General features: G+C 41.7%; 1 protein-coding gene across 1 annotated transcript in view; it reads left to right on the top strand.

The window, feature by feature from the left end:
- The window catches only part of BAZ1B (bromodomain adjacent to zinc finger domain 1B), a gene marked incomplete at both ends in the record, with an annotated part of 78,607 nt that overhangs the window by 25,908 nt on the left and 26,235 nt on the right, over nucleotides 1-26,464 (top strand). The window contains 4 exons of the mRNA XM_080704295.1: nucleotides 783-904; nucleotides 5,747-5,944; nucleotides 19,198-20,899; nucleotides 24,893-25,031. Coding sequence (XP_080560421.1) covers nucleotides 783-904; nucleotides 5,747-5,944; nucleotides 19,198-20,899; nucleotides 24,893-25,031 — 2,161 coding nt within the window. The remainder of the gene's footprint in view (nucleotides 1-782; nucleotides 905-5,746; nucleotides 5,945-19,197; nucleotides 20,900-24,892; nucleotides 25,032-26,464) is intronic.

Below are 26,464 nucleotides of genomic sequence, written 5' to 3'. Positions count from 1 at the left end.
TCACTAAATAGCTGAGGCTATCTATGAACCAGGATCCTCCTGTCTCAGCCTCCCAAATGCTGGGAATCACAAGCATGCTCCACTATGCCTAGGTTCTTCCTTTACTCTTAAAGATGAAACTATTACATGCACGTAGAGGTGGATGATGTTAGAAGGGTGAAATAACCCTGACCCTTACTGCTCTTTGAAGTATGATCCATTGTGGTAGGGTTAGGATACTTCCTTTTCTATACTTTCTGTAATTACACATCTTTCAGATGGGAGCTGCCTGGTACTGAGGATTGAACCCAGGGGCCTTCTACCTCCTAACTATACTCCTGTCTCTGTTTATTTTTTATTTTGAAACAGTCTTACTAAGTTGCTGAGGGCCTTGCTAATTTGCTGAGGCTGGCCTCAAATCTGCCATCCTCTGGTAAGTAGCTGAGGCTGACTGTGAACCTATGATCCTCCTGTCTAAGCCTCCCAAGTACTGGGATTACAAGTGTGGGCAATCACACCTGCTCTTTTTAGGTTTTTGAAGCTTACCATCTAGACTAAGTACTACTTCTCTGTACTTCCATAGTATTTTTCTTCACTAACCTCTGGTATTTACCTCATGGTATTGTAATTACTTGCCTATTGACTTCCTTCTTAGAGTTTAGCTCTAACATAATTAAGAACATTATGATTCAGTTTTGGTCACATCACCCAGTGCCTGGTACAGAATAGATAGATTACTATTGATAAGTGAATTAATAAAATTAAAATATTTTTAAAATTTGATATTTTATTGATTCATCTAGATGACAGAGCACGTAGATCTCCACGAAAACTTCCTACGTCATTAAAAAAAGGAGAACGGAAATGGGCCCCTCCAAAATTTCTTCCTCACAAATATGATGTCAAACTCCAAAATGAAGATAAGGTTAGTTGGCACTATACCTTAAACCTCTTACATGTTGTAGATATTGTTTAAGAGAATTTCATAGGGTTGGTTTTCTTGGAGAAAATGTGCTAAAGAAGAATGTTAATGTCTTTGTACACTAGTTCTAAGTGGTTTTCTAGTCTTAGTGATTATGATGTGTGTGTGTGTGTGTGTGTGTGTGTGTGTGTGTGTGTCTAGAGATTGAATCCAAGGGGATTCTACCTCCAAGCTGCACCTCCAGCCTTAAAATTTTATTTACTTACTTATTTTTGTTTGGAAACAGGGTCTTGCTAAGTTGCTGAGAGTCACATGTTGCTGAGGCTGTCCTTGAACCTATCATCTTCCTGTTTTAGCCTTCCCAAGTACTGGATTATAGGCATGTGTCACCATACTTGGCTTTACATTAATTTAAAATTAACTTCTTTAAGCCTGCTTTTCCTTTGTTTACAGGAATTTCTAGAGTATAAGAAAACTTTTACATTTGAGTTTCTAACTCAGTTTGCAAATTAAGACTATTCCCAGTAGTTACAGACTTTACAAGGAAATACCCTTTACTGTTAAAAACAGAGCTTTTTGTAATATAAGTTCAGAAGTTGAATCCACTGTGGTATTTTTACAAGGAATCTTATAAAACTACAAGCTAGCTGGGCATGGTGGCGCACGCATGAAATGCCAGCATTTAGGAGGCTGAGACTAGGGGATTGTGGCTCACCAACAGCCTCAGCTACTTAGTGAGGCCCTCTGTAACTTAGTGAGACCCTGTTTCAAAATAAAGAGTAAAAGCAGGGCGTGGTGGCGCACGCTTGTAACCCCCGTGCTTGGGAGGCAGAGACAGGAGGATCGCACAGGTTCGAAGCCAGCCACGCGCGCTGGCTTAGAAGACCCTGTTTCTAAATTTAAAAAAAATGTAAAAATAGGTCTGGGAGTGTAGCCCGGAGGTAGAAGGGCTTCCAGGAACCCCAGTACCACCAAAAAAAAAGTAAAAAATAGGGCAGAGGGTGTAGGTCTGAGGTCAAATACTCCTGGGTTCCGTTCCTAAACCCGCAAAAAACAACAAAAAAACTACAAGCTAATCAATCACCTACAACAATAAATATCTTTAAGCCAGGTGTGGTGGCACATGCTTGGGAGGCTGAGACAGAAGGACCGCACAGGTTCAAAGCCAGCCTCAGCTACTGAGTGAGGCTCTCAGCGACTTAGTGAGACCCTGTTTCCAAGTAAAGTATAAATAAATAGGTCTAGAGTATAGCCTGGAGGTAGAAAGCCCCCCCCCCTTACCCCATTCCATCCCCAGTACCACACACACACACACAAATATCTTTAAAATAATTCAGTAGTATATTCTAAGATGTTCAGTCTTTATACTTTATTCTATTTTGTATGTGTGCCTATATGTGGTGCTTGTAGACCCAGGGCCTAGCACATGCTAGGCAATGGCTCTGTCACTGAGCTCCACCCCTAGCCCTAGGTTTTTTTTTTTTTTTAGTATTTTGTATATGTATACGGCTAGAATCAGGATTTGTGTGTGGGGGGGTGGTGGTGTGGTGTGTGGTGTGGTGTGTGTGTGGTTTTGTTTTGTTTTGCCATATGAGGGATTGAACCCAGGGCATTCAACCTCTGAGCCACACCTCCAGCCCTGTTTTTTATTGTAAATTTTTGAAACATGGTCTCACTAAGTTGAGGAGGACCTCCCTAAGTAGCTGAGGCTGGCTGCAAACCTGTGATCCTCCTGTCTCAGCCTCCCAAGTACTGTGATTACAAGCATGTGTCACCGCGCCCAGCTTTAGTGGTATATATATATATTTGGGTGGTACTGGGGGTGGAACCCAGAGGCTTTCTACCTCCGGGCTATACTCCCAGACCTTTTTAATATTTTATTTGGAAACAGGGTCTTGCTAAGTTGCTGAGAGCCTCACTAATTAGCTGAGGCTGGCTTCAAACCTGTGTGATCCTCCTGTCTAAGCCTCCCAAGCGCAGGGATTACAAGCGTGCGCCACCACGCCCGGCTTTTAGTGGTATATTTTAAGTGATAATTCTCATTGTGGGTTTCATTGATTACATCTTGGATATAAGAAATACTGCATTTTATTTTCAAGTGTTCCTGCATATAGAATCTTTAAATAACTGGAAGGAGATAGAATAGAAAGGACAGGATGTTGAAGACAATTTCACATTTGTCTTCATAGATTATCCTTTCATTAAAAAAATAATAGCTAAGCCAGGTGTGGTGGTGCACACTTGTAATCCAAGCATTTGGGAGGCTGAGACAGGAGGATTGAGGTTCGTGGACAGCCTCAGCTACTTAGTGAGGCCCTTTGCAACTCAGACCCTGTTTCAAAATAAAGAATAAAAAATTGGGCAGGGGGTATAGCTCAGAGGTCAAATGCCTCTGGGTTCTATCCCCAGACCCAGAAAAAAAAAAAGCAGCCGGGCGTGGTGGCACATGCTTGTGATCCCAGCGCTTGGGAGGCTTAGACAGGAGGATCACACAGGTTTGAAGCCAGCCTCAGCTAATTAGTGAGACTCTCAGCAACTTAGTGAGACCCTGTTTCCAAATAAAGTATAAAAATAGGTCTGGGAGTAAAGCCCCGAGGTAGAAAAGCCTCTGGGTTCCACCCCCAGTACCACCAAAAAAAAAAGAGCTAAGACCTGAGAAGTTCCTCTCAATGCCTAAAGTTAGTAAATGAGGTTGGGAAGCATTATAAACTGGTACTTTTTTTTTTTTTTTTTTTTCTTACTGGAGATTGAATTTAGGGACATTCTACCTTTTCCAAGTTTATTCTCCTCCCAACCAATTTTTTATTTTTATTTTGAAACAGGGGCCTCATTACGTTGATGAGCCTCATTACTTGCAGAAGCTGTCCTGGAACCTTCAATCCTCTTGTTTCAGCCCCCAAGTACTGGGATTATAGACATGTGCCACCACCTTGGCTCAGATTCTTGTTCTCATTGGAGTGTTAATTGTTTTGCTTACAGGGTGTAAATACTGTTTATACAAAGATAGAAAATACAAATGACAAAAAGACAAATTATCTATAGTCTTAGCTCTCTTGAGAAGATAATTGGCGAATATAGACCTGGTTAAGAATTTGTTAGATGTTAAGTGACTTTTTTTTTTTTTTACTGTATTGGAAATTGAACCCAGGTATATTCTACCTCCAAGCTACACCCCCAGTCCTATATTATTTTTATTTTGAAACAGAGTCTCACTAACCTGCGGAGGACCTCACTAATTATCTGAGGTTGGCTGCAAACCTGTGATCCTCCTTTCTCAGCCCCCCAAGTACAAGCATGCACCACCACACCTGGGTGTGTTTGTATGTATGTTACTGGGGTTAGAACCCAGGGGCATTCTACCTCTGAGCTCTACTTCCAAACCTATCTTATTTTTTTATTTTGAAACAGGGTTTCACTAAGTTGATAAGGGCCTTGATAAATTGTGAGGCTGTCCTCAAACCTGTGATCCTCCCCTTTCAGCTTTTCAATTACTGGGTTTATAGGTGGTGTGTGTGGCTGTACGATTCTTTCTTTCTTTCTTTCTTTCTTTCTTTTTTTCTTTCCTTCTTTCTTTCTTTCTCTTTTTCTTTCCTTTCTTTCTTTCTTTTGGAACTGGGTATTGAATCCAGAGCACCATACTTGGATGGCAAGTGCATTGCCACTGAGCTATATCCCAGCCCCAAATTCTATTTTTATTTTTTCCTTTGTTGTACTGGGGATTCAACCTCTGAGCCACACTTCCTACCCTATTTATTTTTATTTTGAAACAGAGACTCACTAAATTGTAGATGGCCTTACCAAGTTGCTGATGCTGGCCATGGTTCTGCAATCCTCCTATCAACCTCCCAAATACTGGGATTACAAGTGTATGCTCTCAAGCCTGGCTTAAGATAAATTCTCAGTTAAAGGAATTGCTGGCTCAAAGGTTATATACATTTTTAAACACATTGATAGATTGCCTTGGAATATCTTTGTGTGTGTGGGAGTTGCTAGAGATTGAACTCACTGGCATTTTACCACTGAAATAATAAACTCCTGGCCCTTTTTTATTTATTTTTTTTTTGAGACAGGGTCTCACTAAGGTACCGCACACTGGTCTTTAATCTGAGATCCATCTGTCTTAGCCTCCCAAGTTCTGAGAATAGAGGTGTGTGCCACTGAACTGGGTGCTTTTTCCTTTTTTTTTTTTTGATGGAACCCAGTGACATTTTACCTTGAGCTATACCCCCAGCCCTATTTTTTAGTTTCATTATTTTTGAAACAGGGTCTCATTGAGTTGCAAAGTGCCTTGATAAAGTAGCTGAGGCTGTCTGCAAACCGTGATCCTCTAGTCTCCACCTCCCAAATGCTGGGATTACAAGCGTGTACCACCACACCCTGATTGCCTGATTTTTTTTTTTTTTTTTTTTTGGTGGTACTGAGGCTCCTGGAAACCCTCTACTTCCAGGCTATACTCCCAGACCTGTTTTATTTATTTATTTTTATTTGGAAACAGGGTTTCTTAAGCCAGTGCGGCTGGCTTCGAACCAGAGCGGCTGGCTTCGAACCAGAGCAATCCTCCTGTCTCCGCTTCCCAAGTGCGGGGATTACAAGTGTGCGCCACCACGCCCGGCCTGCCTGATTTTTTATTCTTTATTTTGAAATAGAGTCTCTAAGTTGCAGAGAGCCTCACTTAGAAGCCGAGGCTGTCCACGAACCACGATCCTCCTGTCTCAGCCTCCAGAATGCCGGGATTACAAGTGTGCACCATCATGCCTGGCTGATTTTTTTTTTAAAGTTATCTATTTTTGTTCTCATTCATCATTTCTTATCCCAGTGGTGATTTATTTGTATTTGTTTAACCAGATCATCAGCAATGTGCCAGCGGACAGCTTGATTCGTACAGAGCGCCCACCAAATAAGGAAATACTTCGATACTTTATACGGCATAATGCCTTACGTGCTGGTACTGGTGAAAATGCACCCTGGGTGGTAGAAGATGAATTGGTGAAGAAGTATTCTCTACCTAGCAAGTTCAGTGACTTTTTACTTGATCCGTATAAGGTAAGGTCACTATTTTTTTTTTTTTCCCAGTACTGGGGATGGAACCCAGGGGCATTCTACGACCAAGCTATACTCCCAGTCCTATTTTTTTATTCTTTATTTTGAAAAAAGTTTTCACTAAGTTGTGGAGGGCCTCAGGAAGTAGCTTAGCTGGCCTGGAACCATGATCCCCCCTATTTTAGCTTCCCAAGTACTGGAATTAAATGCATGCACCACCATGCCTTTCCTCCTTTCTCGGCTTCTCAAGTATTGGATTACAGATGTGTGTCATCATGCTGGGCTTTGTTTATTTTTTGCTATGTTTGCATAATTAAAACTATAATCATGTGCTTTCTTTTTTGTCGTAAATACTTTTTGAAATTAGGCATGGTGTAGATACAAAATATTTTGTGAACTGACTGATTAAGATGAATAGTGTGCTGGGCATGGAGTACAGCATGCCTGTAATCCCAACTCTTGAAAGGCTGAGACAGTAAGATTGCAGATTCTAGGCTAGTTTTAGCAATTTAGCAGGATTTCTTGTGTGTGTGTGTGTGTGTGTGTGTGTGTGTGTGTGTGTGTATGTGTGTGTGTGTGTGTGTGTTTTACTGGGGATACACCCAGGGGCATTCTACCTCTGAGCTATACCCTCAGCCCAACTTTTTTATTTTGAAACAGGGTCTCACTGAGTTGTTAAGGGCCTCACTGAGTAGCTGAGGCTGTCTGTGAACCCAGATCCTCCTGCCTCAGCCTCCCAAATGCTGGGCTTACAGGTGTGTGCCACCACACTCTGCTAGGACCTGTTTCAAAATAAAAAGGGCTATGAGTATAGCTCAGAGGTAGAATGCCCTTGGGCTTAATCCCACTAACCTCACAACCCCAGTGAAAATTGGTAGCTGGATATGGTGGTATATACCTGTAATCCCAGTTTTGGAGAGGCTGAGAGAGAAAGAATGCAGATTTGAAGCTAGCAACTTGGACCCTTTTTCAGAAATTTTTTAAAAAGTGCTGGGAGTTTAACTTAACAATGAAACTAGTCAAGCATGGTGGATCATGTGATAATCCTAGTACTTGGAAGGCAGACACAGGAGGATCATGAGTTCACAGCCAGCTTCTGCAACTTAGTGAGAACCTGTTTTCAAATAAAATAGTATTGGGAGTGTAGCTTAGTGGTAGAATGCTCCTGGGTTTCATTCTCAATATCACAGAAAAAGAAAACTGGTTTTATATGTAGACAAGATGATCAAATGTTACTGATGGCCTTGAATTAAACCTGGAATATGTATTACTTTCTGTTACATTTTAATAAACTAGCATTTCATTATTTTTTTTTAACTACTGGGAGTGGAAACCAGGGTCATTCTACCTCTGAGCTACACCCCCAGCCTGATTTTTTATTCTTTATTTTGAACAGAGGGCCTCACTAAGTAGCTGAGGCTAGCTGCGAACCTGGATCCTCCTATCTCAGTCTCCCAAGTACTGGAATTACAAGCATGTGTCACCACGCCTGCCTCATTCTTTATTTTGAAACAGGGTCTCACTAAGTTGCGGAGGGCCTCAGTAAAGAACTGAAGTTGGCTTCAAACTTGTGATCCTCCTGTCTCAGCCTCCCAAATTTTGGGATTACAAGTGTGTGCCACCATGCCTGGTTTTTTTGTTTTTGTTTTTGTTTTTTAATTTCCTAAGGTTTTTTTTAGTCTTCTATGTTTGAACTCTAATTTTGGAATGATAGGCCCTCATAGGGAAGAAAGTCTTAGGATGGAGATAAAAGAAGAAAATAACACTTGTATTTTTTTTAATTAGTTTAAAATTGTTTTAACTGTATTGGAGATGGAACCCAGGGGCATTCTACCTGACCACACCCACTGCCCTATTTTTTTTTTAATTCTTGATTTTATTTTATTTTATTTATTTATTTATTTATTTATTTATTTTTTGGTGGTACTGGGGTTCCTGGAAGCCCTTCTACCTCAGGGCTACACTCCCAGACCTATTTTTACATTTTCATTTTGGAAACAGGGTCTCCTAAGCCAGCACACGGCTGGCTTTGAACCTGTGCGATCCTCCTGTCTCCGCCTCCCAAGCGCAGGGATTACAAGCGTGCGCCACCACGCCTGGCTAATTCTTGATTTTAGAACAGTCTCAGTGAGTTACAAAGGGCCTCACTAAGTAGCTGAGGCTGTCCATGACCCACGATCCTCCTGTCTCAGCCTACCAAATGCTGGGATTACAAGCATGCACCATCACGCCTGCCTGAAAGTAACACTTCTTTAGACATTTGGGATTCTGAAATGATTTGGATTTTTATTTATCTCATTTTATTTTATTTTTTTTGCGATACTGGGGATTGAACCCAGGGGCATTCTACCACTGAACTACACCCCCAGCACAACCTCCTTTAACTATTTTAATTCCTCATTTTGAATCAGGATCTTATTAGCCGGCCATGGTGGTGCATGGCTAGAATCCCAGTATTTTGAAGGCTAAGATGAGAGGATTGCAGTTTGAGGACAGCCTCAGCAAGTAGTGAGACTCATCAACCTAACGAGACCCTGTTTCCAAATAAAAAATAAAATTGGACTGGGGGTGTATCCTGAAGATAGAATACCTCTGGATTCAACCCTCAGTACCACCAAAAAAAGAGAGAGAGAGAAATAGGGTCTCACTAAGTTGGGGAGGGCATTGCTTAAGTAGCTGAGACTGGCCACGAACCTTTGATCCTTCTGTCTCAACCTCCCAAGTGCTAGGATTACAAACATGAGCCACCGGTGTTCAGCTCTTTAATATACTTTATTTATTTACTTACTTATTTATTTATTTATTGCTGGCCAACCCCCATTTTATTTTAATTCAGTATAGTTTCATTTTTGGTACTGGTAATTGAACCCAGAGTTATTCTACACTCCCAGCTTTTTTTTTTTTTTAACATGGCTTCTCTAAATTGCTAAGGCTGGCCTTGAACCTGTGATCCTCCTGCCTCCTGCTCAGCCTCCCCAAAACTGGGATTACAGGTGTGTGCCACCAATCCTGGTTTAACTATAGTTATCAAAATTGGAAAGATAATATTGAAGTAATATATCAGATCTATAATTATAAGTCAAATTTTGCTAATTGTCAGTAATTTTTTTTTGTATTGGGGATTGAAATCAGACATTCTACCTTCAAAGTATTTGTGTATTTATTTATTTGCTTGTGTTTGTTTGTTTTGTAGTACTGGGGGTGGAACCCAGGGGCTTTTTCTCTGGGCTACACTCCCAGACATATTTTATCCTTTATTTGGAAACAGGGTCTCCCTAAGTTGCTGAGAGCCTCACTAAGCCAGCCAAGGCTGGCTTCAAACCTGTGTGATCCTCCTGTCTCAGCCTCCCAAGCGCTGGGATTACAAGTGTGTACCACCACGCCTGGCTGGCATTCTACCTTCAAGTTATATGCCAGCCTGATTTTATTTATTTGGAAACAGTCTCACTAAGTTATAGAGAGCATTGCTAAGTTGTAGAGGCTGGCTTCAAACCTGTGATTCTTCTTAGCTTCCCAAGTACTGGGATTACAAGTGTGCACCACCACACCTAGCTTGAGTATTTCTTTTTATATTTAAGTACTGGGGATGGAACCCAGGGTTGTTTTACCTCTGAGCTGTACCCCCTAGCCTTTTTTATTTTGAAACAGGGTTACCCTAGGTTGCTGAGAGTCTCACTAAGTAGCTGAGTCTGGTCTCCAGCCTGTGATACTACTCTTTCAGACTTTCAAATCCTGGGGTTACAGGTGTGTACCACCATGTGCCCCCCCACCCCCCCCACACACACAAGTAGTACTAGGAATTGAATGCATGGCTCATGAACTGAGCTTCATCTCCCACCCTTCTTATTTTTATGTTTGAGGCAAGGTCTCACCAAATTGCTCAGACTGGACTTAAACTTGGAATCCCGCTGCCCTGGCTTCCCAAATAGATGGGATTATAGGCATGTGCAATCCCACTGAGCCCATACTTCTAGTAAATGCCTCCCATCTCCAAATATTTTGTTTTTTTTTTTATAAATAAGTCCCCTGTGATATGTGTTGCAGTTATATGTCTCTTTGTTTTCTCTTAATCTGGGACAATCCCTCAGTTACTGTGTTTGATGATGTTGACTTTTCTTTTTTCCTCCCTTTGGTTGTGGTACTAAGTATTGAACCCAGGAGCAGTCTCCCTCTGAGCTACACCATCATCCCCTTTTTCATTTTGTGACAGGATCTCACTAAGTTTCCCAGACTGGCAGGTTGACCTGTAACTTATGTTTCTCCTTTTCCCAAAAAGCTGTGATTACAGTTGTGCATTACTAGCACAGCTAAACTTAATACTTTTATTTTGCTTTTGTGGTGCTAGAGGATTGAACCCAGGGGTGTTTTATTTTTGAGCTATACACCCTGCCCTTGTTTGTTTGTTTGTTTGTTTATTTATTTATTTATTTATTTATTGGTGGTACTGGGGGTGGAACCCAGAGGCTTTCTACCTCTGGGCTATACTCCCAGACCTTTTTTTTTTTTTTTTTTGCGGGTCTGGGGATGGAACCCAGGGGCATTCGACCTCCGAGCTACACCCCCTGCCCTAGTTTTTATTCTTTATTTTGAAACTGGGTCTCACTGAGTTGCAGAGGGCCTCACTGCGTAGCTGAGACTGTCCGCGAACCGCGATCCTCCAGGTTTCAGCCTCCAGAATGCTGGGATTACAAGCGTGCGCCACCACGCCCGGCTCTCCCAGACCTTTTTTATATTTTATTTGGAAACAGGGTCTCACTAAGTTGCTGAAAGCCTCACTAAGTAGCTGAGGCTGGCTTCGAACCTATGCGATCCTCCTGTCTCAGCCTCCCAAGCGTGGGGATTACAAGCGTGCGCCACCACGCCTGGCTATTTTTTATTTAAAAAAATTTTTTTTTATATAGTTCTGGGGATTGAACCCAAAGGTGTTCTACCTCCAAGTTATTCCCCCAGCCTGATTTTATTTCTTATTTGGAGATAAGGTCTTAATAAATTGCTAAGGCTGGCTTCTAAACTGTGATTCTCCTGTCTTAGCCTCCCAAGTACTGTGATTATAAGCGTTTGTTACCATGCCCAGCTTTAATTTTTATTTTGAAATAGGGTCTCACTAAATTGCAGAGGGCCTTGTTAAGTTGCTGAGGCAGGCCTCAAACCTACTAACTCCTGTGTCAGCCTCCCAAGTACTGTGATTACAAGCATGCTAAATTGTTTTTTTCTTTTTTACTATCTGTGGTATTGTGGGTGGGACCTTGGGGCTTTTCTACTTCCGGGCTATACTCCCAGACCTATTTTATATATATATATATATTTTTTTTTAGGGGTGGTGGTACTGGGGTTCCTGGAAACCCTTCTACCTCCGGGCTACACTCCCAGACCTATTTTTATACTTTTTAATTTGGAAACAGGGTCTCTTAAGCCAGTACAGCTGGCTTTGAACTTGCGCGATCCTCCTGTCTCCGCCTCCTAAGTGTGGGTGGGGATTACAAGTGTGCACCACCACGCCCGGCCCTATCTTATATTTGATTTGGAAACAGGGTCTCACTAAGTTAACTGAGAGCCTCACTAAGTAGCTGAGTCTGGCTTCGAACCTGTGCGATCCTCTGTGCAATCCTCCTGTCTCAGCCTCCCAAGCATGTGCCACCACCACCACACCTGGGGAAACTGTCATTTTTCAAAACACTTTAAAAATACTTTGTAATAATATACTTAGCAAGTTTTGGTGATAAAGGTATGCAAAGATAAACTTGCTAAATGAATATAGCCCTCAAATTAACATGTTGTGTTGATTGAAACAATCAGAATATAGATTGCCAGCTGGGCGTGGTGGCACATGTTTGTAATCCCTCCTTGTAATCCCCGTGTTTGGGAGGTGGAGACAGGATAGAAGCCAGCTGCGCTGGTTTAAGAGACCTTGTTTCCAAATAAAAAAGTATAAAATAGGTCTGGGAGTGTAGCCCGGAGGTAGAAGGATTTCCAGGAACCCCAGTACCACCAAAAAAAAAAAAAAAAGAATATAGATTGCCAGAATTTTCTAATTTACAGTTTTACTTCTATCAAACAGTTTATTATTAATTCAGAACCTGAAACCTGAGATGTTACAAAAGTTTCTTTTTATTTTATTTTTTATCAAGATACATCGTTTTGGACAGGTGAGGTGGAGGCTTGCTTGTAATCCCTGAATTTGGGAGGCTGAGACAGAAGATTGCACAGGTGCTGAGGCTAGTTTAAGAGACCCTGTTTCCAAATAAAATATGAAATAGGTCTGGGAGTGTAGCCGGAGGTAGAAGGCCCCTGGGTTCCATCCCCAGTACCACAAAAAAATGATACATTTTTTTCCTTTAGATAGGTGTTATGGTTTAAGGTGACAGAAACCAGTATAGAATTGTGTATTTTATCTTTTTCTTTCAGGCTTTCATTTACTTATTTGACAATTAGGAAGGGCCTTTGCCAAAAAAACTATTACTGCTAATCTGGGTTATCTGCTCTTCTTCCCAATACACTAGTGTAACAGATTAGTTCTGCTGAGTTGGGAGCAGGGGAGACCCTTAGCACATAAGTGGTTTTATACTTTTTCAGATCCCCCTGAGTCCAGCCATGCCGGCTCACATTTGGCTGTGACTACCCAGCATTCCCCATGCTGAGATGATCCTGTTACTGAAGGACTGCTCAAGCGGGTAGCCGGCCTATTGGGAGGGGGTTGGGTGAGTTCATTTCTTTTATTTTTCAGAAAAAAATATGATATGGTGTGGTTTAGCAAAACAAAACAAAAAAGCAGAAAAAAGAAAAAAAACAAAACTCCCCAATAACACACACCTTATAAATAAGGGGTAACTGGACCCTCTCATAGCTAAGCTTCTGCTTTATATCATCTTCTCATAGTAATATGCTTCTAAGTGGAAGAAGTTAAAAACTTATAATGCAATCAGTAAATTAAATGTCCCTGTTATAATAAACCCTATTTAAAGATATGCATTTATTTATTTTGGGGGTAGAACCCAGGGGTTTTTCTACCTCTGGATTATACTTCCAACCTATTTTATATTTTATTTGGTAACAGGGTCTCACTAAGTTGTTGAGAGTCTCACTAAGTAGCTGAGGCTGCCTTCAAACTATCACAATCCTCCTGTCTCAGCCTCCCAAGTGCTGGGATTACAAGCTTACACCACCACACCCGGCTGCAATACTTATTTTTGTGATATTGGAGATTGAACTCGGGGTTATTCTACCTCTAAGCTACACTCTCAGCCCTATTTATTTTGAAACAGGGTCTCACTACGTTGATGGGAGTCTCACTGCTTGTTGAGGCTTTTCTTGGAACCTATGCTCCTCTTTTCTCAGCCTCCTAAATAGTGGGATTACAAGTGAGCAGGCTCAAACTACTTCTTTACATGTTTTTCTCTAGTTCTTTTGACCCAAAAACCTGATGTTTCTTGCTGGGCCTGGTGGTACACATTTGTAATCCCAGTACTTGGGAGGCTGAGACAGGAGGTTCGCAGACAGCCTCAGCTACTTATTGAGGCTCTTTGCAGCTCAGTGAGACTCTGTTTCAAAATCAAGAATAAAAAAATAGGGCTGGGGTGTGTGTGTAGCTTGGAGGTACAATACTTCTGGGTTCTACCCCCAGTACTGCAAAAAAAAAAAAAAAAAAAAAAACTTGATGTTTCTTTTTTTTTGGGGGGGGTAGTGTGGAACCCAGGGGCTTTCTATAACTCCAGGCTATACTCCCAGACCTATTTTCTATTTTATTTGGAAATAGGGTCTCACTAAGTTGCTGAGAGTCTCACTAAGTAGCTGAGGCTGGCTTTGAACCTGTGTGATCCTCCCGTCTCAGCCTCCCAAGTGTGGGGATCCAAGTATGCGCCACCACGTCCGGCAACTTTACATTTCTTAGTGTTGTCTTATGTCCATAGCTGTTTTTGGCAGTAGAAGCCAAATATTCTAGAACTTACCCAGTCTTTCTCCTACAAATTTTTCTGAAATGTGCTGTTCTTGGTCTTTTTTATTGTTTTTGGTTTTTTTATGTTGTTGTTTTTTTGTGTGGTACTGGGGTTCCTGGAAGCCCTTCTACCTCTGGGCTACACTCCCAGACCTATTTTATATTTTTGAAACAGGGTCTCTTATGCTAGCGCGGCTGGCTCCAAACCTGCGCGATCCTCCTGTCTCTGCCTCCCAAGCTCGGGGATTACAGGCCACCACGCCCGGCTGAAACGGCGTCTCTTAAGCCAGCACTGCTGACTTGGAACCTGCTCAATACTCCTATCTCCGCCTCCCAAGCGCGGGGATTGAAGCGTGCGCCACCGCACCCGGCTGTTCTTTTTTTTTTTTTTTTTTTTTGCGGTACTGGGGATGGAACCCAGTTTTTATTCTTTATTTTGAAACGGTTTCGCTGAGGCTGTCAGTGAACCCGAATCCTCCTGTCTCAGCTTCCCAAATGCTGGGGTTACAAGTGTGCACCACCATGCTCAGCTGTTTTTTAATGTACTTTTATTGGTGTATTATACTCACACATCATAACAAAGTTTAGAACGATAGGGACACACATGAATGCACCACCTGCTGAGCTTTCTCCCAATTTCACCCCACTCTCTCTTTCCCCATACATGATCATTGAGATTTTCATTGATCATCTTACATACATACATAGCATCAATTGAAGTGTTTCCTTCTTCAAGTCTTTCCACACATCTCCCTCTTATAGGCCCTATCCATCACTCCACTGAGGATTCTTATGTATTTTAGGTCCCTCTTATATTCCATTGTCTCCCTAGCTTCCAAATATGAGAGAAAATGTATGATTCTTCACTTTCTGTGACTGATTAATCTCATTTGGGCTGTACTTTTGCATTGCTTGGTTATTTCATTTAGTTTATGATTTAGTTGTCCACAATTCCTTCATAATTATATGCATGCGTGCGTGCGTGTGTGTGTCGAGAATTGAACCCAGGGATGTTCTACTTCTAAGCTACACCCCTGGCCATCCATTTATTTATTTATTTATTTATTGTATCATAAGGCTTGAAGCCATGGGCATTCTACCTCTGAGCTATACTCCTAGACTTTTTTATTTACTTGGAAACAATGTCTTGCTTAGTTGCTGAGAACCTCAGGAGGCTAGAGCTGGTTGTGGTGGCACACGCTAATCCCAGTGCTAATCCCAGTGCTGGGAGGCTGAGGCAAGAAGATAGCAGGTTCATGGCCAGCCTCAGCTACTTAGTGAAGTCATCTCCAACTTAGTGAGAGCCTGTTTCAAAATAAAGGAATAAAATAGGGCTGGGATATAGCTCAGAGGTAGATTGCCCCTGGGTTCCATCTCCAGTATTATACACACAGATAAATGAATGGATGGATAGATGGCCAAGGCTGGCTTTGAACTTGCAATCTTGTCTTAGCTTCCCAAGTACCGGGATTACATACATGGACCACGATGCCCAGCCTACCTGTCTATCTTTTCTTTTCTTTTCTTTCTTTCTTTCTTCCTATCTATCTATCTATTTTTATTGATTCATTTGTGGTACGAGGATGGAACCCAGGGGCATTCTACCTTTGAGCTACACCCCCAGCTTTATTTTTTTTATTATTCTTTATTTTGAAACAGGGTCTCATTGAGTTGCAAAGGACCTCACTAAGTAGCTGAGGCTGTCCGTGAACTGCAGTCCTCCTGTCTCAGCCTCCCAAATGCTGGGATTACAAGCGTGTGCCACCACACTTGGTCTTTATTTTTTATTTATTTATTTTTTGGTGGTACTGGAGCTGGAACACAGGCTTTCTACCTCTGGGCTATACTCCCAGACCTATCTTATGTTTTATTTAGAAACAGGGTCTCACTAAGTTGCTAAGAGCCTCACTAAGTAGCTGAAGCTGGCTTTGAACCTGTGCGATCCTCCTGTCTCAGCCTCCCAAGCCCGGGGATTGCAACCATGCGCCACCACGCCCGGCTTGGTCTTTATTTTTTATTTTGAGATAGGATCTTACTAAGTTGCCATTTACTGCTTGTAATTATATTTTTTAAGGCATTACCCTTAGTTTATTTGGAGTGTTTGTTTGGGTACTAGAGATTGTATACAGGGGCATTCTATTTCTGAGCCTCGCCGCTGCCCTTCCTCCCTTTTATTTTTATGTATTCTGTGTGTGTGTGTGTGTGTGTGTGTGTGTGTGTTACTATGGATGCAACGCAGAGGCATTGTACCTCTGAGCTACACCCTCAGTCCTATTTTTTAGTCTTTTTATTTTTGAGACAGGGTCTCACTGAGTTGCAAAGGGCCTCACTAAGAAGCTGAAGCTGTTGGTGAACCACAGTTCTCTGGTCTCAGCCTCCTGAATGCTGGGATTACAAACATGCACCACCATTCCCGGCTCCTCCTTCCCCCATTTTAATTTTGAAAGATGACTTTTTTTATGTTGTTGAGACAGACCTGGAACCTACTGTGATCCTCCTGTCTCAGCCTCTAAGTGCTGAGATTGCAAGTCCCAGCATGCCCAGCAAGTCTCAGGCCCCCTTTTTTTTATGTTTTGTTTTGAAGCAGGGTCCTTCCAGATGTTAGGAGTCTCCCAGTGTTGCTGAGGTTGTCTTCTAACCTGTGATCCTTTTGTTTCAGCCTCCCAGATAATGGAATTACAAGCTTGAGCCATCATACCTGGCTCAGGCTGTGTGTGTGTGTGTGTGTGTGTGTGTGTGTGTGTGTGTGTGTGTGTGTGTGTGATACCAGGGTTTGGAATCCAGGGGCATTGTACCTCCAAGCTACACCCCTAGCCCAATTTTTTAGTCTTTATTTATTTATTTATTTATTTTGGTGGTACTGGGGCTCCTGGAAACCCTTCTACCTCTGGGCTATACTCCCAGACACCTATTTTTTTATATTTTTATTTGGAAATAGGGTCTCATAAGCCAGCGCGGCTGGCTTTGGACCTGCGCGGTTGATCCTCCTGTCTCTGCCTCCCAAGCGCAGGAATTACAAGCGTGCGCCACCATGCCCGGCTAGTCTTTTATTTTTTATTTTTTATTTCTTTTTTATTTTATTTTATTTTTTTTGCGGGTCTAGGGATGGAACCCAGGGGCATTTGACCTCTGAGCTACATCCCCTGTCCTAATTTTTATTCTTTATTTTGAAACCAGGTCTCACTGAGTTGCAGAGGACCTCAGTAAGTAGTTGAGGCTGTCTGCGAACCGTGATCCTCCAGGTCTCAGCCTCCCGAATGCTGGGATTACAAGCGTGTGCCACCACGCCTGGACATTTCTATTTTTTAAAGTATACATTTAAACAAAAACAGTGGTATCATGACAAAGGGACTGGATTCTACATTACTAATTGTATGGGATGGAGATGAGGTGTGAGAGATTTAAGGAGTCAGGAGAAGATCTGTATCTAGGAGAGTCAGAAGGCTAGGGAACTAAGAATATACATTGAAGCCAGATGTGGTACAGCCTGCCTATAATCTCAGTGATTTGGGAGGTCAAGACAGTAGGATCATAGGTTCAAGGACAATCTCTGCAACTTATTGAGGGCCTAGGATTTAGCTTGAAGCTAGAATGCCCTCGGGTTTAATCCCCAGTATCAAAAAAGGAATGACATTCCATGAGTGTAGGATGGTGGGTAGACACACTGGAGGTGCCTGGCAGTGGAATTAGAGTGACAGTATTCATTATATATTCTGTTCCAGCCATGTTTAAGTTGAACACCTACAAGATCATGTGAATAGAACATGGGCTAGTCTATATGTCCATGTAAATATGATAGAAGAAGAAACACAAGGGAATTGTAGGTTTATGTGAGATTAATTATATTGACTAGACACAATCTAGGCAAGGTGGTACACCTGTAGTCCCAGTTACTGTGGATGCTCAAGCATTTAAATTCAGAAGTTGGAGGCCAGCCTAGGCAACATAGCAAAATTTTCTCTCTCTCTCTCTCTCTCTCTCTTTCTCTCTCTCTCGTGTGTGTGTGTGTGTGTGTGTGTGTGTGTGTGTGTGTGTGTGTGTGTGTGTGTTAGGGATTGAACCCAGGAGCATTCCACTTCTGAGCTACACTTCACAGCCCTATTCTATTTTCTTATTTTGAAATAGGTTCTCATTAAGTTCTTGAAAGCCTCAAAGAACTTAGTTCTGAGGCTGGCTGTGAACCTGTGATATTCCTGTCTCAGCTTTCCAAGTACTAGGATCAGTGTCATCATGCCTGGCCTGTTAATTAAAATAAAAAGGGCCACTGGGCGTGGTAGCACACTCTTATAATACCAGTACTTGGGAGGCTGAGACAGCAGGATCGCACAGGTTCAAAGCCAACCTCAGCTACTTAGTGAGGCTCTCAGCAACTTAGATCCTGTTTCCAAGTAAAATATAAAATAGGTCTGGGAGTGTATCCCTGAGGTAGAAGGCCCCTGGATTTCATCCCTAGCACCACAAAAGGGCAAGAAGATGAGGATTAAACCAGGCATGATGGTGCACACCTGTGGTCCCAGTACTTGGGGGTATAAGACAGGAGGACCGCACTTTCTAAGACAGCCTCAGCAACTTAGCAAGGCTCTGTTTCAAAATAAAAAAAGGCTAGGGGTATAGCTTGGAGGTAGAACACTCATGGGTTCAATCCACAGTGCCCCTTCCCCAAAAAAAGTAAAAATGTGATAAATAGATCGTGTGAGATTGAAAGATCATATGTAGTGTTACACTCGAGGGAGTGAATTTGAAAGATATGTTGGATGTTCAAAGAGAATTACATAAAATTAATGATTAATGAGAATTTAAACAGCTCATAGTTAAGATATTTTTGAAAATGAGTTACTGAGTAATGGGAAGATGACAAAGAGTAGCTTGAGAAACCAGGAGGCCAAAATCAGGTTTTCTTATTTATGTTGTTACGCTTACTGATACTCCTGTTCCCCCAGAGGTCCTTAAACATACCCTTTTTTTTTTTTTTTTTTTTTTGTGGCACTGGGAATGAGCTCAAGGGCATGCTCCACTGAGCTATACTCCTGGTCCTTTAGAAAAATTAATTAACTAATTAATTTGGTTATAAGGGATTGAACCCATGGGCATTCTGCCTCTGAGATACATCCCCCAGCCCTTTTTTAAAATTATTTTTTTATTTTGAAACTGAGTCTTGCTGAGTTGCTGAGAGTCTAAATTGCTGAAGTTGACCTCAAAGCTGCAATCCTCCTGTTAGACTCCCACATACTAGGATTGCAGGCATGTGCCATCATACCTGACCTTAATGTTATTATTTATTTTATTTTTTAAATTTAATTTTGCTTCTATTCTTAAATTCTAGTACATGACTCTCAACCCTTCTACTAAGAGGAAGAATACTGGATCTCCAGACAGGAAGCCCTCAAAGAAATCCAAGACAGACAATTCTTCTCTGAGCTCACCACTAAATCCTAAATTATGGTGTCATGTACACCTGAAGAAATCACTGAATGGCTCACCACTCAAAGTGAAGAACTCAAAGAATCCCAGGTCCCCAGAAGAGCATCTGGGGGAAGTGATGAAAGTGGTGTCACCTAACAAGCTGCATGCTAGCTTTCACATTCCTAAGAAAGGGCCACCTGCCAAGAAGCCTGGGAAGCACAGTGACAAGCCATTGAAGGCAAAAGCCAGAGGCAAAGGCATCTTGAATGGACAGAAATCCACAGGGAATGCCAAGTCTCCCAGAAAGGGTCTAAAGACTCCTAAAACCAAAATGAAGCAGATGACTTTATTAGATATGGCCAAAGGCACTCAGAAAATGACGCGAGCTCCACGGAATTCTGGGGGTACACCTAGATCCTCTAGTAAACCCCATAAACACTTGCCTCCTGCTGCCCTACACTTAATTGCCTATTATAAAGAAAACAAAGACAGGGAGGACAAGAAGAGTGCCCTGTCCTGTGTTATCTCAAAAACTGCTCGTCTTCTGTCCAATGAAGATAGAGCTCGCCTCCCAGAAGAATTGCGAACTATTGTTCAAAAGCGCTATGAGCTTCTAGAGCATAAGAAGAGGTGGGCTTCTATGTCTGAAGAGCAACGGAAAGAGTATTTGAAGAAGAAACGACAGGAGCTGAAAGAAAAGTTGAAGGAAAAGGCCAAAGAACGGAGAGAGAAAGAAATGCTTGAGAGATTAGAAAAACAGAAGCGGTATGAGGACCAAGAGTTGACTGGCAAAAGTCTTCCAGCATTTAGATTGGTGGATACCCCCGAGGGGTTGCCCAACACCCTCTTTGGGGATGTGGCTCTGGTGGTGGAATTCTTGAGCTGTTATTCTGGACTTCTCTTACCAGATGCTCAGTATCCTATCACTGCTGTGTCCCTTATGGAAGCCTTGAGTGCAGATAAGGGTGGCTTTTTATACCTAAATAGAGTGTTGGTCATCTTGCTACAGACTTTACTACAGGATGAAATAGCAGAAGACTATGGTGAGTTGGGAATGAAGCTGTCAGAAATCCCACTCACTCTGCATTCTGTTTCAGAGCTGGTACGGCTCTGCTTGCGCAGATCTGATGCCCAGGAGGAAAGTGAGGGCTCAGACACAGATGACAATAAAGACTCAGCACCATTTGAGGACAATGAGGTACAAGATGAGTTCTTGGAGAAGTTGGAGACATCTGAATTCTTTGAGCTAACATCAGAGGAGAAGCTACAGATCTTGACAGCACTGTGCCACCGGATTCTCATGACATACTCGGTACAAGACCACATGGAGACCAGACAGCAGATGTCTGCAGAGTTGTGGAAGGAGCGACTTGCTGTATTGAAGGAGGAAAATGATAAGAAGAGAGCAGAGAAACAGAAACGGAAAGAAATGGAAGCCAGAAATAAAGAAAACGGAAAAGAGGAGAATGGGTTAGGCAAAACTGATAGAAAAAAGGAAATTGTAAAGTTTGAGCCCCAGGCAGACATGGAAGCTGAAGACATGATCAGTGCTGTGAAGAGCAGAAGGCTGCTTGCCATGCGAGCTAAGAAGGAGCGGGAGATCCAGGAAAGAGAGATGAGAGGTAAAATTTCCTGCTGAGAGAAAAGGGAGGCCTATTAGAAGATATAAAGAAAGGAAGTTAGTAATGATAGTGTCTCTGCGTCATTTTAACATAAGAGAAAGGCAAGGCGGCCGATAGTTAAAAACAAAGGACATATAGCATTATTTTGCTAGGTTAGTGTTTGCTTTAGAGTTTGTGTCTTTTTCATATCTGGTTTAGTGCTCTAATATCTGAAACTCAATTTGTTCTTTTGGTGAAATTTGGTTTGTTTTTGGTTGTTTCTTTTTAGCTATGGAAGAATAAGCTGGTTACAAACATACAAGTCCATTGGTCTAGGAAGCTTTATTAGAGATCACAAATTCCATGTTATTTTCATTGTATTTTACTTTAGTTTGCTGTGCTGGGGATTGAACCCAGGCACTGGAATATGCTAGGCAGGCACTTTGCCAGTTAACATCCCAAGTCTTTCCATGTTAGTTTTAAGTTTAAAAAATGCTTTTTTCAGCTGGGCGTGGTGGCGCACGCTTGTAATCCCTGCGCTTGGGAGGCTGAGACAGGAGGATTGTGCAGGTTCAAAGCCAGCCTTAGCTACTTAGTGAGGCACTCAGCAACTTAGTGAGACCCTGTTTCCAAATAAAATATAAAATAGGTCTGGGAGTATAGCCCAGAAGTAGAAAGCCTCTGGGTTCCACCCCAGTACCACCATAAAAAAAAAGGAAAGGAAAAAAAAAAGAAAAAAAATGCTTTTTTCTTTTCTTCTTTTTTTTTTTTTTTGTGGTGGTATTGGGGAAATACCACCTCGTAGCTACACCCCCAGCCCTATTTTATTATTATTATTATTATTTTTGGTGGTACTGGGGTTCCTGGAAACCCTTCTACCTCCAGGCTACACTCCCAGACCTATTTTTATACTTTTTTAAATTTGAACTCAGCGTGACTGGCTTCTATTCTTCTCCGCCTCCCAAGCACAGGGATTACAAGCCTGCAACACCACACCTGGCCCCATTTTATTACTTTGAAACACGGACTTACTAAATTGAGGAGGACCCCACTAAGTTGCTGATGCTGGCCAGGAATCTGCAATCCTCCTGTCTCATTCTCCCAAGTATTGAGATTACAAGCGTGCGCCACCACACCTGTCTTATTTTCATTTTTTGTGGTACTAGGGATTGAACACAGAGGCATTCTACCTCTAAGCTACACCCTCAGCCCTATTGTAGTTTTCATTTGGAAACAGGGTCTCACTAAATTGTGGAGAGCCTCACAAGGTTGTGGAGGGTGGCTGCAAACCTGTCATCTTCCTGCCTCAGCCTCTCCAGTACTGAGATTACAAGCATGTGGGACCAAGCTTGGCATTTTTCTTTTTTCTTTTTTTTTTTTTTTTGTGCTGGGTATTGAGCCCATGGGAATTCTACGTCTGAGCTATATCGATATACCAAGACCTATTTATTTATTTATTTATTTATTTATTTATTTATTTATTTATTGCAGTACTAGGGATTGAACCCAGGGGCATTCTACCTCTAAGCTACACACACAGCCCTGTTTATTTTTTATTTTGAAACAGGGCCTCACTAAGTTTCAGAGGACCTTACTAAGTAGCTGAGGCTGCCCAAAAACCTGCGATTCTCCTGTCTCCGCCTCTCAAGAACTGGAATTACAAGCATGTGCCATCATGCTCAGCCTTTTTTGTTGTTGTTGTTGTTTATTTATTATTGTTATTGCTGTTGTTGTTGTTATATTATTTACAGTGCCAGGGATTGAATTTAGGGGCATTCTACCTCCAAGCTATACCCTCTGCCCTATTTTGTAGTTTATATTTGGAAGCAGGGTCTCATTAAGTTGAGGAGGACCTCACTTAAGTAGTTGAGGCTGGCCACAAACCTGTGATCTTCCTATTTTAGCTTCCCAAGTACTAGGATTACAAGTGTGTGTCACCACACCCAGCCACTTTTTTACTTTTTGAAACCTGCTCTCACTAGGTTGATGAGTCTCACTACACTACTTGCTGGGATCCTCCTGTCTCAGCCTCCTAAGTACTGAGATTACAAGCATGCCCCACCATGCCTTGTTTTTTTCTTTTTTCTTTCTTTTTTTCTTTTCTTTTTTTTTTTAACAAAGTCTCATTAAGTTGCTGAGGCTGACCTTGGACCTGCAATCTTACTGTCAGCCTCCCAAATACTGAAATTATAGGTATGGGTCACCATGCCTGGCTTATTTTTTTATTTTGAAACAAGAGCCTCAATAGGTTGTCTGAGGGTGTAAGTTCCTGAGACTGGTTGTGAACCTGTAATCCTCCTGCCTTAGCCTCCCAAGGACTGTATTACAGGCGTGTGCCACCATGTCCAGCTTGTCTTAATTTTTTTTTTTTTTTTTTTTTTTTTTTTGGTGGTGGTGGTACTGGAGGTGGAACCCAGAGGCTTTCTACGTCCAGGCTATACTCCCAGACCGATTTTTAAAATATTTTATTTGGAAACAGGGTTTCACTAAGTTGCTGAGAGCCTCACTAAATAGCTGAGGCTGGCTTCCTGTGCAAGGATCAGGTTTAAAAATTGTGGCATTGTAAATAGTAGTGTTCTGTAGCTTATAGTTGCAGTATGTGATAGGAAAGAATTTTAGTCAAAATAACTGTATTTGTTTCGTTTTTGAAGAAAATTTGTATTTAGAATAAGTTCATATAATGAAAAGGCAGGAATAAATTGGTTAATTTATTCCTGAGATGAGAGTGCATATCTGTCAATGTGGGAGGCTGAGAGAATAGTATCACAGATTCAAAGCCATCCTCTGAAATTATGGGAGGCAATTTACTGAGACACTGTTTCAAATTTTAAAAAATAATAATAGCCAGGCATCTTGTAATCCCTGAGACAGGAGGATTGGCAGGTTCAAAGCCAGCCTTGCTGGGCCTCGCTGGCTTAAGAGACCCTGTTTCCAAATAAAAAAAAAATATATAAAATAGGTCTGGGAGTGTAGCCAGGAGGTAGAAGAGTTCCATCCCCACACCACCAAAATAAATAAATAAATAAATTAATAATAATAATAATAATAAAATAGGTCTCAGGTGGTATAACTCAGAGGTAGAATGCCTAAATCCAATCCCTACTGACACACATACAGAGATTACATTTTTTCTTTTCTTTTTTTGTGGTGTTACTTTCCCAGTCCTATTTTTTTATTCTTTTGAAAAAAGAATAAAAAAGGGTCTCACTAGTTGCAGAGGGCCTAAATAGTAGCTGAGGCTGTCTGGGAACTGTGATCCTCCTGTCTCACCCTCTCAAATGCTAGGATTACAAAGCATGCACCACCACGCCCAGCTCTTTTTTTTTTTCCTTCAACATTAGCAGTAATTTGTTAAATAATTAGAAAAATGTTATTCAGATGTGTGTGTGTCTGGGGATTCCATCAGGACCTTGTGTATGCTAGGCAAACACACTACCACTTAGCTATAACCCATACAATAATTATTATTGTTCCCACATGCTTCCTTATCCTAGTTTTCAAAGTTCTTATTCATTGTCATCAAAGATACTAAGCTAGCCAGGTGTAGTGGTGCATGCTTGTAATCCCAGTATTTGGGAGGCTGAGACAAGAGGATCACAGGTTTACGGCCAGCTTCAGCACTTAGGCCATCTGCAAATTAGTAAGACCCTGTTTCAAAAAAATAAAAAAAGTACAATAGGGCTGGGGGTATAGCTCAGAGGTAGAATGCCCTGGGGTTAAATACCCAATATCAAAAGTATAAAAAAATTAAGCTAAATTACTGTCATATCTCCTTGGGACTAAAATATGTTTTATTTTGAAAGTTACTGGTTTTATTCGTCATGATTTTTTCTTGAGAATCCTGTGGCTGTTGAGGGGAAGACTTCATGAAAACATAAGAAATATAGGAAGACCAAACAGAAATTGTTGCCTTATACATCATTTCTTGTAACATTAGAATTTGGAGAAGAACCTTAATTTCCTGAGGTTCAGTGAACATCTGCTTTATACTGGGCACTTTTTTACCTTTATCAGTGAAACTAGAACGTGAAGCTGAAGAAGAACGAATACGGAAGCACAAAGCAGCTGCTGAGAAGGCTTTCCAGGAAGGAATTGCCAAGGCAAAGCTAGTCATGCGTAGGACTCCTATTGGTACAGATCGAAACCATAATAGGCAAGTACTAAATTGAATTGTTATTTTCTTGTGGGGCTATATAACTAGAAAACTATCTAAAACACTGTGAATAAATTTTTTGTTCATTTCTAAAATTCTGATTAAAAATAGTTGTTTATTACACATTTTTTAATGAACTGTGCCAAAAGCTATTATAATAAAGTTAAATATGTTCCTGGTTTGGGATGTAGCTCAGTAATAGAGCACTTGCCTAGCATGCATGAGGCCCTGGGTTCAATCCCCAGCAGTAAAAAAAAAAAAAACTTCCTCAAAAATGAAAAGTGTAGCCGGGCGTGGTGGCGCACGCTTGTAATCCCCGCACTTGGGAAGCGGAGACAGGAGGATCGCACGTTCAAAGCCAGCAGTGCTGGCTTAGGGGACCCTGTTTCCAAATATAAAAAAGTATAAAATAAGTCTGGGAGTGTAGCCCAGAGGTAGAAGGGCTTCCAGGAACCCCAGTACCACCAAAAAAAAAAAAGGAAAGTGTAGAAAGCTAGGTGTGGTGGCGTGCCCTTGGGAGGCTGAAACAGGAAAGTCTAGGTTCAAGGACAGCCTCATCTTCTACTTAGTGAGGCACTTTGCAACTCAGTGATGCCCTTTTTCAAAATAAAGAATATAAAAATAGTGCTGGGCCAGGCATGGTGGCGCACGCTTATAATCCCAGCATCTGGGAGACTGAGACAGGAGGATCGTGGTTCATGGACAGCCTCAGCTACTTAATGAGGCCTTTTGCATCTCAGTGAGACCCTGTTTTAAATAAAGAATTAAAAATAGGGCAGGGGGTGTAACTCGGAGGTAGAATGCTTCTGTGTTCCATTCCCAATACCAGAAAAACAAAAATAGGTCTGGGGATGTAGTTTGGAGGTAGAATGCTCTGGGTTCCATTCTCAGTACTGAAAAAAAAAGAAAAAGAAAAAGAAAGAGGGAGGGAGGAAGGGAGAGAGAGAGAAAGAAAAGAAGGAAGGATGGATCGATGGTTGGGCATGGTCCCATACAACAGTTAATAAATTTAAAATGCATGCATTATGTGGAACCTGAATATATAGAAGTATTAGAAGTTACAGATGCCTCAGCAGGGCATGGTGTTGCATGCCTGTAATCTCAGTGCCTGGGAGGCTGAGATAGGATTGCAGGCCTTAGTAACTTAGCAAGACCCTGTTTCAGAACAAAAAGGGCTAGGATGTGTAGCTTGCAGATAGATTGCCTCTGGGTTCCATCCCCAGTACCACAGAAAAAAAGTTGTTGTAGCAGTGGGACCAGTGCAAAGCCCACCAAGTGCTGCATCATAAATGTCACTATATCACTGTGAACTTCATGAATTTCAGTATTATGTGAGACTGCAGTGCACCAATAACTGTATTTTATTTATTTATTTTTTTTTTTATTTTTTGCAGTACTGGAGATAGAACCCCAGGGGCATTCCACCCTTGAGC

Source organism: Muscardinus avellanarius, assembly GCF_963383645.1.
Source record: "Muscardinus avellanarius genome assembly, chromosome: 10".
NCBI classification, from domain to species: Eukaryota; Metazoa; Chordata; class Mammalia; order Rodentia; family Gliridae; genus Muscardinus; species Muscardinus avellanarius.
This window is presented reverse-complemented; position numbering and strand designations above follow the sequence as displayed.